Here is a 13,418-nt window from a genome sequence, read left to right as displayed (position 1 = left end):
CTTGCTGTGGTTCTACGGATTAATAAAGGGGGGGCAGTAGCTGCTTTTAGACATTGGATAGTAGGCACCAACAAACCGCTGGACGTGACGCCCGACTGACAAATAAAGGGATTTATTGAAATAACACCATCAGCGCCCGGGGGATTAGAAGACATTAGACTGCAGTTTTGTGGTGATCCAGGACTGAAATTCATTGTTTTTTTTTTAAAAAAAAGGGCCTGGCTGCATAGGTTAGCACCTGGCTAACTTAGCCAAGTTGTGTGGACAGGCCAGGGTGCACTACGACTGACAAGACTGCTAGCTAACTGACAGACCGCCAGGCTGCGGGTTTTAATACAAGGACTGGTGGGGCTTCGACCGACGTCGCAGAGGATGGCGATCTGAACGAAACCTTGTCGAGCCAGCAGGAGGGAACATCGATTGGCGACGTCTCCCGTTGACCAGCGCTGCTTGGAGGATTTGCGAAGCTAGCTACAGCTAACTAAACTCCAAATCTCTGGGATTGCTACACCGTTAGCTCTGCTAGCCCCGATCCTAAACGGATATACATACAAATACATACGCTCGAGTTAAGGAGTCGTATAATATATATACACGTATATATTTACTCCTGTGTGAGTTAATAATGATAGCTGTTAGCTAGTAGCTTGCTACGGGCGATAGCGTTAGCAGTTAGCAACACAAAGGTTCGTGAAGTTAAAAGTCAGTTCCGAGCCCCAGAGAGAGTCTCCCTCATCAGCCTGCAATCATGGGCAACACGCCCACCGCCAAGAAGGGCAACGAGATGGAGAGTGGTGAGTGAACGTACACTGTTGTTTTAACTGTTACCGTTGTTACACCTCACCTGCTGCAGCCAAAGTGCTGCTCAATTCACCTGTTTCACCTCGTATAGAAAACGTAACCACTGAATAATGCCCCGTTGCTTTACTTACGTTACTGCCCTTTACGCCTGGTACGTAAGGGCAGAGTCGACACCTTGTCGTGGTCGGGGGGGGGTTTGTTGTGTGCCTCAGGGTGGACCCCCTAGAGCAGTGGTTCTCAAACCTTTTACATTTCAAGTGCCCCCATAACTCTTGAGAGCGTACAAATGGTACACTCTCAGACCCATTGGGATTTGGGAACCCTGAGTCCCTGGGCCAAACATATTTAGAACCACTGCCCTGCCTAGGTTTCTGACATTTGGATAACATCCAAATGTCAGAAACCTTTTACGAGGGTTCCGAGAGGGGCTATGCCCTGCCTAGAGCACTCCTGGTAGGGTCACCAGAGAGAGGGGGTCGAAGCCGGGGGTACAGGTCTGTCGCCTGACCGAGAGCGACGCTCTGGACCTCTGGGTTGTTGTGTACAGCGCTAACAAACCCAGTACTGTAAAAACAAAAACAGCCTATATAAATTGGAACACCCCGGACTAGATACACCACATCGACTGTATACACTCTAAAAACCTGATTGCGTGGTACAGTAATTTAACTCCTTGAGTGTAAACAATGTAACCAAATGAGTCCATTTACATGTTTTTACAAAGGTGTGTTACATTTAGGGTTACAAGTGGATCAATATAACATAGAGGAGTTTTACTGTGTACAGTATGCTACACCTGGCCTGGTACAGTACACTTTAGTGGCTCCATAATGGGTGTCCTCCTGGCAGAGCTAGAGAATTCTCAGAGCAAAGCACCATCATGTCATTCAGCCTCACACACAAGTGCAATGTTAACAACTTAATCTAGCTTCCCTCAAGTTTGTGTGCCGTCACATTCCAGAACCGTGTACTGGGTTCTTAACTGATTCTGTCCAGTGTAGCTCTTTTTGAAACATCTGTTTTCCAAGAGATGCAGGTGATAGTGACATGTAATTTCATATCACTGTCATCTTTCTGAATCCATCTTTCCAGCTTTCATCTCTTTCCATCTTCCTTTTCCCCCAATCATATTTTTAACCAATTGCTTTTATTTTCTAAATTGGAATACTAATAAGTACCATATACAAAATTATCCCATATTTGTTGAGTGGTGTAAACCACTCCTACAACTGGCTTTTGTGTGCATAAAAAAATGACGTAATTAAATCACACCCGGGTGAACTGGATGACCGTAGCAACCGTGGTCATTTTCTCTGCGCAAAAACAGCCAGTTGTGAAATCACATCCAGGTGTGATACATACATTTATCAAAAATGATAGCTTTTTTTACTTAACATATTTTGTGTGATTTCATTACGTCAGACATTACGTCAGACCACAGCTGATCATGCTATATAAAACCTTACACCACTCAGTTCACACGGGTGTGATTTTTTTTTATTATGGATTACAAGAAGTACCAAATTAAGTTAATCCTTTTTTTTTCTTTATTAAAAAAATAAATAAAATACAAGCACAGTGAGACTTAGTCATTGTGCTCCAAACGCGGAGAGCGCAACATTCTCTTTGCAGGAAGTTTATATAATTGTCTCTGTACTCATGAGAACCTTAATGTAATGTGGTCATGAGTCTTGAGTCCCACACACTGTGTTTGACAGTAATTGAAGAGAGGAGGGGGGGGGGGGTGGTTGGTTGTTATCCAGAGTAGGAAAAAGCCACTAGGGCGGGGTCATATGATGCAGGCAGTGTGATCCTCTTCAGGCAGAACCTTGAAGTCCAGGAGTCTCTTGAACATCATGTGATGAGCAGCATTGTGTGTGCGCGTGTGCGCGCGCATTTGTATGATTACCAGACTATACCTTGCTCTGGGCTACTGTTGGCCCCCATTACTTTGTTTTTTATTATTGTCAATATTATTATAGGTCCAGTGGATCCACCTCTTTTTCGCTGCTCTCCAGGTTTCCGTTATCTCACATTAAGCTCTGTCGGTCGCCTTAAGATGTCTCTGTCATGATTACGTTAGGACAGTCATCTATGTTGTAGAAATATTACAAATTAATAATGTAATCTGTGCATTTTTGTATAGTGATATTTTGTATCAAGGGAATTCTTTATATTTCCTACTTTCTATGGGCAAGGAGCCACACTTGTTTTCCTTCAAAGGGTAACTAACTACTGAAGGAGAGATCTTTTTGCTCGTACTATTCCGTCACAAATGCTCCCTACTCTTTTTTTATTTTTATTTATTTTTAATTTTTATCCCACGATTTTGTAACCCATTTTTAATTGACACCCAGTGTCAATTATCTAATGCTACACTTCCTCTGGGAGAACATGAAAACTCCACACAGAAAGGCCCTTTCGCCAACCCTGCCTCGGGTATGGGCACTGATGACGCGGAGGAGAGAACACGCCCCCAGCGCCGCCCACAGTGTCCCCAGCGGGAATCGAACCCAGGACCTTCTAGCTGTGAGGCAACAGCACTACCGACTGTGCCACCGTGCCCCCTAAATGCTCCGTACTCTTAACCCAGCATTCCAAAACCCCCTCTACTCTGTCCTAGACTCTAGCACCAGCCGTCACCCTCTACGACCGAGAACGGCTGTTCCCAAACTTTTTAGCTCGAGACCCAAAAGAGAACCAAACTAGTGAAATTAGCAAATGTTCAAGACTCGTGAGCTTATAGATCGGCTATTTTCGATACTGAAACATTTTTCAAAATTTGAATTTATGGAATTTCTTAGATTTTTGGTATTTATTCATGTTATTTAGAAGCGACCCACTGTTTGGGAACCAATGGTGACTGCTGGCTGGATCAGGTTTGTGAGGACACTATTATGTTCAGTGTTGGTTACATGTAATTGGGAATACATAACATAATCAGATGGCTTGAAATAAGTAACTATAGTATAATCACAGGCCAGATTGCGTTTGGAAAAAAGTGTAATTCGATTATAGTTAAACATTGTCGAGGAAGCTTGATACATTCTTTTGATTACATCTATGGTAATTTTCAACTCCTGCAGGACAGTCTGTCCCCCTTTTATCAATACAGTTCCAACTGGTATAGGACATATTTTCTGTGACTTTTTTCCCCCCATATTTTTTACAGGGTGCCAACTGCAATTTGTATTTTGTAATGTTCGATTTTGCAGTAATCCAAAAGTATTACTTTAGATGATCATTTGTTTTTGTAATCCAAGGGATGCCATGTAAAGTAAACTTAATTTGTATTGAGTAACTGTATTAGTTGTATTCAAAGTAATGATCACAGGTTATGTTTTCATCCATAACATTCCGAAACACTCAAGTGTGTTAGATCTGAACAGGTATCTGTGAAATGAGCCTCATCTCCTTGTTGCTGGTCGAGTGTGGGTGTGAAGAGTGGCCTTCAGTCTGACTGTAATGTTAACCCCTGGCTGGGTAACAAGGCCAGACGAGCTCTCAGTTACTTGTTACTGCCTGCCCGGCGTTTAGTTTTTCTAAGTGCTCTGGCATTAATGGGGAAAAGGGACGATTAGCAGGCTATAAGCACGCACTGAGGTGGTCCTAGCGGCTGGAGGTTTGTTGACATGCCACACTCCACATCCTTATCAGCTTGATCACTGCGAGCCCGCCCTGATCCCTAGAGACGGCTGCAGACCAGGGGTCCAGAGGCCCACACCCGTGAGCGCTGTTATCCCCACAGCAAGCCAGAGAGAGAGGAGACCCACTGTTTGGGAACCAATGGTGACTGCTGGCTGGATCAGGTTTGGGAGGACACTGTTATGTTCAGTGTTGGTAACATGTAATTGGGAATACATAACATAATCAGATGGCTTGAAATAAGTAACTATAGTATAATCACAGGCCAGATTGCGTTTGGAAAAAAGTGTAATTAGATTATAGTTAAACATTGTCGAGGAAGCTTGATACATTCTTTTGATTACATCTATGGTAATTTTGTTGACATGCCACACTCCACATCCTTATCAGCTTGATCACTGCGAGCCCGCCCTAATCCCTAGAGACGGCTGCAGACCAGGGGTCCAGAGGCCCACACCCGTGAGGCGTGAGCACTGTTATCCCCACAGCAAGCATGGCACTAATGGCAGGATAGTTAAGTCTTCGACCGGGCTCAGGTGCACACAGGGACCGTCACTCCTGTACTTCCCCTGTGTCAAGAGTGGAGAATTGGAGCGCTAGTGCAGTGGTGCGGAGATCTGAGATCAGGCCCACAGGAAGGAGCAGGGCGGACAGAGTAGACGTGTGAGTTGCAGCAGGAAGTGGAGGAGCAGGGAAGGTCCAGCCCTATCCCGGGGCTTTGCAGAGAGTCAGGCTTCGTCTCCCCTGCACAATAAACCCAGCCCGGCCACTCCAGGAGAATCTCAACCGCCTTGGTGCTCAGAACAGAAGACCCAATTAGTATTCTGGATTTCCTAGTAGTGGATATATACTATAGCTTCCAACAGCTTCCCGCAGTGTTGGGACGACGCCACGTGTCTGCTGCCTACCTCCAGCCCTGCATCATGTCTGTTCTGACCAGGCTGGCAGGGAGGCTGTTTCAGCGAGCAGGGCCCTGTCTCGGGGACACGGGCAGAGATGGGAGGCATTGCCAGCTACAGGAGGAGCTAGAGGCCTGCTGCTGTGAGTGAGTTTTCAGCCTGGAACTGGACAAGAGCAGGGGGTGGAGCCATGGCCGAGCCCACGCTGAGACCCAATGGTTTAGCTGGTGTGACTGTGAGCATGAGCTCAGGTTGTTTGTTGGATAGGCAGAGCAGACAATTCAATTTTTTTCTATTCTAGTTTGGTGCATGACATGTCACTAGATTAATCGTGTGACTTGGGGGGGGGGGGGGGGGGGGGTGCGTGTGTGTGCGCGTGCAACTGTGAAAAGTTTGCATATTTGATAAAAGAGAAGGTTGCTTTTGGTGCACTGTCCATATTCACAACTTTTGGTTGAACTTGTGTTTGTGTCCAGCAGCATGTGTATATTCATTACCACACACACAGTCACACACACACATCTATTGGCCTGTTCTCTTGCCTGTTGTCTAGTTACAACACATTTCCAAGGAAGCCATTTGTTATTTGCTGTGGAAGTGTTTCAGGACGGAGTCCATTGCATGACCCTATCGGCATTTACAGTAGAGATCTGTGTAATAATAAATGTTCCCCCTGAAACGCATTGTTGATCATTGTGTGGTCAATCACTAGTCACTACTACTACACTTTCTTTCCAATGTCTACTGGCTGCCAAATAACTTTTAAATCCTTATCCAAATGCAGTCAGTTCCCATCAGATCTGAGCAGGGCTGCCAGAGGGGCCAAGGGGCCATTTGGAAAGGGGGGTGGGGGGATTTAATTTAATTTCAGTTCATAACATAACATTGTACCAGTTTAACCACTTGTCAACCTGGTGTTTAATTTACATTACAATAAGGGTGCTGCAGCCAGAGGCTATGGCTATTTGGGAAACCCTGAATTTGCATACACCTGGCACGCTGTCAAAGAGCAACTTTACTCTTTGTTTGTCATAGCCAGCTGATCACAGCTGATCAGAGATCCCTGCCTACTGATACGCCTGCCTGGGGTCTAAAGTCAATGAATGGGCTAAAATGATCAGAGATCCCTGCCTACTGATACGCCTGTAGTCTAAAGTTAATGCATGGGCTAAAATGGGAAATTTAAAGTTGTTGATGTTTTTGAGTGGTCACTGCAACCACTCCATTGAACAGCAATGTGTGTCCCTTTGTATGCGTGTCTGTTTAGAGTACCAACAGGGGACAAAGTGGCGCTGTTGAGCTGCACAGCTGCATGACGGGAAGCTGAGTTTTTAATAGCAGCCATTATGTGATTTCGGGTGTGACAGTACAGTACAGTACAGTACAGTAGAGGGACCCCCTGGGGACCCCCACACGGTAACTTCGGTCATTTCTCGTTTCGGACAGGGTCAGCTCGCCGAAACCGGGCCGGCACCCTGGGCGCGTTCCTGTGGGTCTAGAAGTTCCGGCAACCCCCTGGGGACCTCCACACAGATTTGCACCACTCGGTTCACACGGGTGTGATTTTAATCAATCACTTGCCCCATGAAGCCTTGAATTCATGGGGCGAGAAACAATTAAATGTTTGAATTGAAGTAAATAGGTGGTGGCCAAGTTCAACAAGAGTAAACTATATGCACCCCATGAATTCAAGGCTTCGTGCAGTGAGTGAGTGATTGATGAAACCTTTTTTTTTTTTTTTTACAGAAAACAAGTAATGTTTTTGCTGAACTACCCCTTTTAACCCATTAAGACCCGAGGCCAGTACTAAATCCCTCCCAAATCAGTAGTTGTCACACGTAGTCGGTGTACAAGCTTGTACAGTAGCTCTGCTTCTTTTGAATAGCCAACGCTAAAATATCTCCCGATTTTAATGGGTTAAATAACGGCATTGCAGAACCATTGGGGCGGCAGTGGCTCAGGGGTAGAGTGGCAGGTAGAGCAGCCGGATGGGAACCACAAGGTTGCCAGTTCGATCTCGGGCGTTAGTGTCGAAGTGTCCTTGAGCAAGACACTGAACCCCTAATTGCTCCCAATGTGCACGTTGGTGCCTTGCTTGTGTTCCTCCGCCATTGCTGTATGAATGGGTGAATGTAATGCACAATCTATGTAAAGCGCTTTGGATAAAAGCGCTATATAAATGCACCATTTACCATTTATTTACTATTGTAAAGACTTTTAGCAACTGTCCTTCATGTTGGGCCGGTATCATTCAGGATTGGTTTTGAGTATGTTGTGACGGTTCTGGTACATTATTATATTGCATTTTATTGAATGTAGAAACGTATCCACTACCCAGACATGTCAGTAGGGTGGAGATCTCTGATCTACAGATGAGACTACCCCGTACCCGCCTCCAATGATAAATAAGAGAGGGGTGCATGTCCTGGACACGGCCTGGCTTGTGTAATAAGAGCTGGTTTGTATTTGTGTCATGGTCTGGGCTCTTCCTGACTCCACTGAAAGGGATATTATGTTATAATATGCTGATCACAGCTCAATGTTGTCAGAATACAGTAGGCTCCAATAATGTACTCTTAACAAGGAGAGATGACACAGTATATAGTAGGTATAGTCCCAAGTATGTATGCCTTATAGATTTCCCTTGGACTCACATCAACAGGCATTTGTAGAAATGGAGTAGAACCACCATTATTTAACCATTGGTGGTCAAATTTGACTGAGGGACTGCCATTAGATTTTTTTGAATTTCCGTTTTTTTCATGTCATATGAAAGCAGGGAATCATTGCTTCAAATTGACATATTGGTTCAGTTTGACCCACCAGTTTTGGAGATATGGCTTATAGAGTAATGTCTTGCAGAAAACAGCGAGTTGAGAAAACAGGCTTGAAAGGTTCACTTCTGTGGACTCTAACATTACACCTAGCTACATGTTTAAGGTTTAAGCATTTATTTCATATGTGCATGTCAATTTCAGACATGCTCTAGTATGTGAAGAGTGCCTGTGCTATTAACTCATTTTGGGTAAAATATAAATTAAAGGTCTCCACACACCGGGCGCGAATCGGATGCGAATTCGGATTTTTAGCAGCGTTTCTCCATCGGTTTTCCGAAAAACGCGGCCGGTGTGCAACCACCTTAAATGTCGTTTTTCTCCACTGGTGAAAAGCTGGAGGTTGCACGATGGCAGGCTCTCAGTCAAATCTGGTCACATTTTACTAACTGCCTCGGTAACACTGTACCATATTTGCTATTGTCCAATTTTTAGTTTACAGTACACGCACACACACTTCTGAATCAGATATGTGTGCAGTCTGTCTAGGGTTGCAATGTTTTTCAGATTAATATTGAACCATACGGTTCGCCATCCATGATTCAATACAACTTGTAAATTGAAGCTTGCGATTTTAGTACTATTTTAGTATTTTTGCACACATTTCTTCTGCTGAAATTTCAGTGCATCCAACAGTATTAATATTGGCAAAAATTGCTGATGTACAAGCATCCCCACACGTTTTGAGCTTGTAATGTAGATCATCTGTTTGGCAAAAAACACATCAGATTAATAGCATAATTATTTATTACCCTCTGCATTCATGTAATGTCATCTTGACTCGCGTATAGCTTTAGTTATTTCCAACATTATTTGAATAATCATTTGTAATAGAATATAGTAATGGATTTTAATTTGTCACTTCTACACATCCCTACATTGTGACAGTCCCTGATACACACACACAACACAGTATATACTGTATGTCTGTTGACAGGAGAGAGAACAGGAGAGAGTACTCTGTGTGCAGAATAAATATTGATACAAACCAAGCGAGGGGTCCGATTGATCTGTGTGAGTGTAACGGGAGCAGTGCTGCTGTGGGAGCTGTGTTTGACCACACAACAGCGGTGGTCGGACACTGCCTTCTGCACTCTGGCACAGCAAGTGATAGTCACAGGAGGACGGGAGTAAAAATATATAAGGAAACGTTTTTTGGCGGCTGAAAAGAGCAGCCGGCCTAACGGCGTTGCTCTCGGCACTGTGGTGGGGGGAGGTGTGGGAGGTCATGAGTCAGTCGCTGTGACCGAGAGGCTGAAGAAGAAGGTAAACGCAGGGGGAGTCTTTGCTGGTCTAATGTATGACAGAAGGAGCTCCAGGAGGCATGCAGGGAAGAGGGAGTCAGCCGCACGGTCCAGCGACCCAGGATCGCACTTGTTGGCAGAGGAGGCTACAGCACCAGAGGTGCCCATAGTAGTCCTTCCAGATGGTAGGTGGGAGAGTGGATACATGGGAGGCTTCAAGGTAGTTGGGCACCCCACTCTCGGTTGAACTTATCACAGAAGCCAATCTACCAAAGGGAATCCATTCTGTCTGGAGAATGTCTCTTAAGCCAGGCTGTTGATGCAACAGTCAAGGCCCAAGCTAGGTTTTTATAAGGGCAGACATCACCTTCTTCTGACTGGCCGTAGTTAAGTGAACAATACATGCGCTGCACTAGCTATGCTTAAATTCCCTAGTGGAAGTGGAAATTGAGCAGCTTTCCTGGGAAATGTTTTTCCCCCCCCTGTTGGCCTGTCTGCTCTCACTATGGGAGCAACGTGGCTGTAGACATGTTTATGCGAACTTTGGTCTTTGCCGTTTTGGCACGCCTTATCCCATCCTTTTGTCGGAGCTGCTGGTCTCTGGAGATTTGACAGGAAATCGCATTAGCTAGATCTGTATTAAGCTTTAGTTGAGTTGTATTTGCATGTCTTGTGTGATTCCTATTATTTTCAGAGACATTCATTTAAAAAAAATGGAATGCCATCGCTGTCTTCTGTTGTCTCCCTCCATTACAATTTAATTTGATTCAATTCAATTTGATTTCTACAGTTAGCTGGCTGAATTCAGATGATGCTGTAGGGCAGGCAATTGTTGTATCTGCGGCGCATTCAGAAACATATTACACATTACATACTGCAGTAACCTTACACCATGACCACAGTCACCACACACACACACACACACACACACACACACACACACACACACCAATATTTCAGACTTTAGGACATATTCAAGACAGAAGTTAGAAATAGATTTATCGCTCTGTTGACCGGCCAATAATGATTCTTGCTTTTATCTTGGGTCCGACATGAATTAAACTTTTTCCAAAATATCGTAGCTCTGAGACCTGTGTGCTCCTGATACAGAAAGCATAATGGGGTTGGTATATGATGACCTTGCTTGGCGTTCACCGAAAAGAGTCTTTTTGGCACCACAATAAACTGATAGTGGGCCAGTGAAGTTGGGTCTTTTGCTGGTGTGCTTGTCCAGTAGTTTTCACCACTGCACCCTCCTACCATTTTAAGTGGTGGAAATAGCAGCTCTAGCTGGTGTCAAGTGTCAACTGGCATCCATAGCAGCAGTAACACACACACACACACACACACAGAGCAGGAATGAGGAAGGTGTCATTATCTACATGTTCCCACAGACTGTGATTAGCCTCATAAAGATAAGAGAAAAGTGAACTTGCATTATCATGCCACATGTGTGTATTAGAGCATTGCTGCTGCAACATCTGACTGACTACCAATCACCAATGTTTTGACTGATATTTCATAAAGTGAATTCTAACCAAAGTCAGAAGTGATTTAAAGTTAGTCAAACATGTGAAATTAAAAGATGGAAGATATACAAAGCTCCTGACACGTAAGCATGTAGATCTGCAAAACATTTTTTTTTTTATTGTGTATGTGTATAATGAGTACATGTGTACAAAGAAGCTATACGCACACCAAAGTCCTTGTGGCGGTGCCGGCACGCGGGAGAAAACTGTAGAGGAAATCTTGTATAATGAGTACATGACCAAATAACGCCAGGTTGATAGTTTAAAGATAAATCAGGACACTTTGGCTGCATAATTGCCAATGTGTTAGAAAAGTCAAATAATGGCTGATACTTGTATATCGATCAGGCTCTAGTCAGTGTGTAAACTCTAAACTGCACATGCTTCTTCTGTGTATCTACAGTACTGTGTGTACATTATATGCCAGGCAAGCCATTAACTGGGCTCACACCAGAATGTTTGTAGGCTTGGCTTTTTTCCCTGTGCAACAGTGCAGCCAACATTCCAGAATTGTGCATTTTGAAGGCACGCTTGCCCTAAGTTAAGCTTACAGCTAGTCTTTGTCTAGTCTAGACTTAACTGAGCGGTATTAGAATTTTACAGCTCGTTTCCTATTCTTAGGCATGTCCCACCCCAAGGACTAAGAATGTACTGACTGTAAGAAGCCCGGCAGTGCTCTTCACTGCACTTACTTTCATCCATTCTCACACAGCTCTATTTTATTGATTATTTATCCCTTGCACTGTCAATGGTAGCAGTTGATCGGGCTCTTAACAGCAGTGAAAATTGGACCAGACCCTGGAGAGTGTGGGAAAGGCATGTTGTCATACACACACACACACACACACATGCACGCCCTAAGAAAATAAGCTAATTATTTTTCTCACATAATGCTGTTGAATATTTTTTGTGGTCTTTTATGAGTATGGTAAAACATTACATGTTTTCTATTGTGTTGTGATGTGAATTGTTATATTTTGTTATATTGTATTTATTTTGTTGTGGGCCCCAGGAAGAGTAGTTGCTACTTTGGTGGCAGCTACTGGTGAATAAAGAATGGGTATTTTGACACATTTTGTACTTTATTAGAAAAAAAACAACAACAAAAAACAGCACGAGGAACAGTCAGAAAAATGAGCTAAAAGGATATTATGATAACACACAAGTCCTTGGGGGAGGGGGAACTTGTTTCCAACTTTCCATTGTGGTTCTATGTATTCCATTCATCAACAGCATAAATATAACAAATCTAATATCAACAAATATAAAACACTATGTACAAAGTAGAAAGATCACACCCGTGTGAAGTGAGGGGCGCTCTTATCATCATACATCTCAATCATACTCTCAAATTTCACAAGTTGCGTCCTCACTTTTGTCTTCAATATTTGTGTTACGCAATGTTTGTGTTTACACGGACACTCAAAATTGTCCATTCATCGTCAATGGCTTTTCATGTTTGTATAGGACAAACTTTGTGTTTGCACATACACTAAAAGCTGGACATAGGAGGGGCTAGTGCCACTCAAAGTAAATAGTTCTATAGGTGGGTGGTATCAGGTCGTTGTTGCCTCTACTACTAGTATTGTGGCTGTGGGTGTCACTCACTTTGGTGAGGTAGTTAGTCAGGTATGTATATGGGGTTTGAGGGCATTGACTATCTTGAAAACCAATCCCATTTTTAATTGCTTGCCTTGTCTTCTGTGCTCTTCTGCCCTGAGCCTGAGCCATTCCAGACAGACTAGCACATGTGTTGGCATTAGGTGGGTCATAGGCTCTGCTCCAAGCCGAGAAGTAGTCAAATCTGTTTGTTTTTGGGGGGTCTGAACTCTGAACTTCTCTGAAGCATAGTTTTTAGTGACGACATTAGGATGTTGGATAACCAAGAGACGCAAGACAAATGGCATTGAATGAGGGCTCCGGCAAGTATAGGAGTATATGATCTGTACAGACAGTGCCTGGTGGTGGTAGTAATGCACTGTAATTCATTTGAATTTTGTTCTTTTACAGTGAAGGAGTTTCTTGCCAAAGCCAAAGAGGATTTCCTCAAGAAATGGGAGAATCCAGCACAGGTAAGAGACAATGTAATTTTAGGTCAAGTGCTGCTGTGTACATTATATTTAGATGCTATGGAGGTTGTCTGTCTACATCTATAAGTATGCCATTTAGAATTTAGATGTTATTGTTTTGATGTCCACCTGCTACTGTGGAGTTGTTTGTTAAGAGATAATCTTAAGAGAGTCTAACCATGTTCAAATTCAATTTATTATTTGAGAGAGCACATGCCCCCTCTGCTGGATATGTGTGGAATATGATTTATTTGCTACAGTAGTACACATCTAATATTGGGACATGGAAACTTTGACTTGGTACATTGCTATAGGAGGACGGGTTGTGTAAGTAAGACACCGTGTCAAGTATATTTATATACAGGTTATCTTAGGTTGCTGGCAGAGTCTGCTTCTT

The 13,418-nt window shown here is 43.7% G+C and overlaps 1 protein-coding gene across 2 annotated transcripts in view; it reads left to right on the top strand.

Annotated features, from left to right (window-relative positions):
- The window catches only part of prkacaa (protein kinase, cAMP-dependent, catalytic, alpha-a), a 29,677-nt gene continuing 16,259 nt past the window's right edge, over positions 1-13,418 (top strand). Inside the window, exons 1-2 of one of the 2 annotated variants that reach the window (XM_079519339.1) lie at positions 1-794; positions 12,963-13,024. In XM_079519339.1, the coding sequence (XP_079375465.1) occupies positions 749-794; positions 12,963-13,024 (108 nt within the window). In that variant the 5' untranslated portion in view covers positions 1-748. Of the gene's footprint in view, positions 795-5,235; positions 5,488-12,962; positions 13,025-13,418 lie in introns of those variants that run through there. The other variant, XM_079519340.1, reaches the window with a different exon arrangement.

The sequence above is a fragment of the Electrona antarctica genome (genome assembly GCF_951216825.1).
Source record: "Electrona antarctica genome assembly, chromosome: 14".
In the NCBI taxonomy this organism is placed as follows: Eukaryota; Metazoa; Chordata; class Actinopteri; order Myctophiformes; family Myctophidae; genus Electrona; species Electrona antarctica.
The sequence above is the reverse complement of the archived record's forward strand: the minus strand, read 5'-3'. Positions and strand labels throughout refer to the sequence as shown.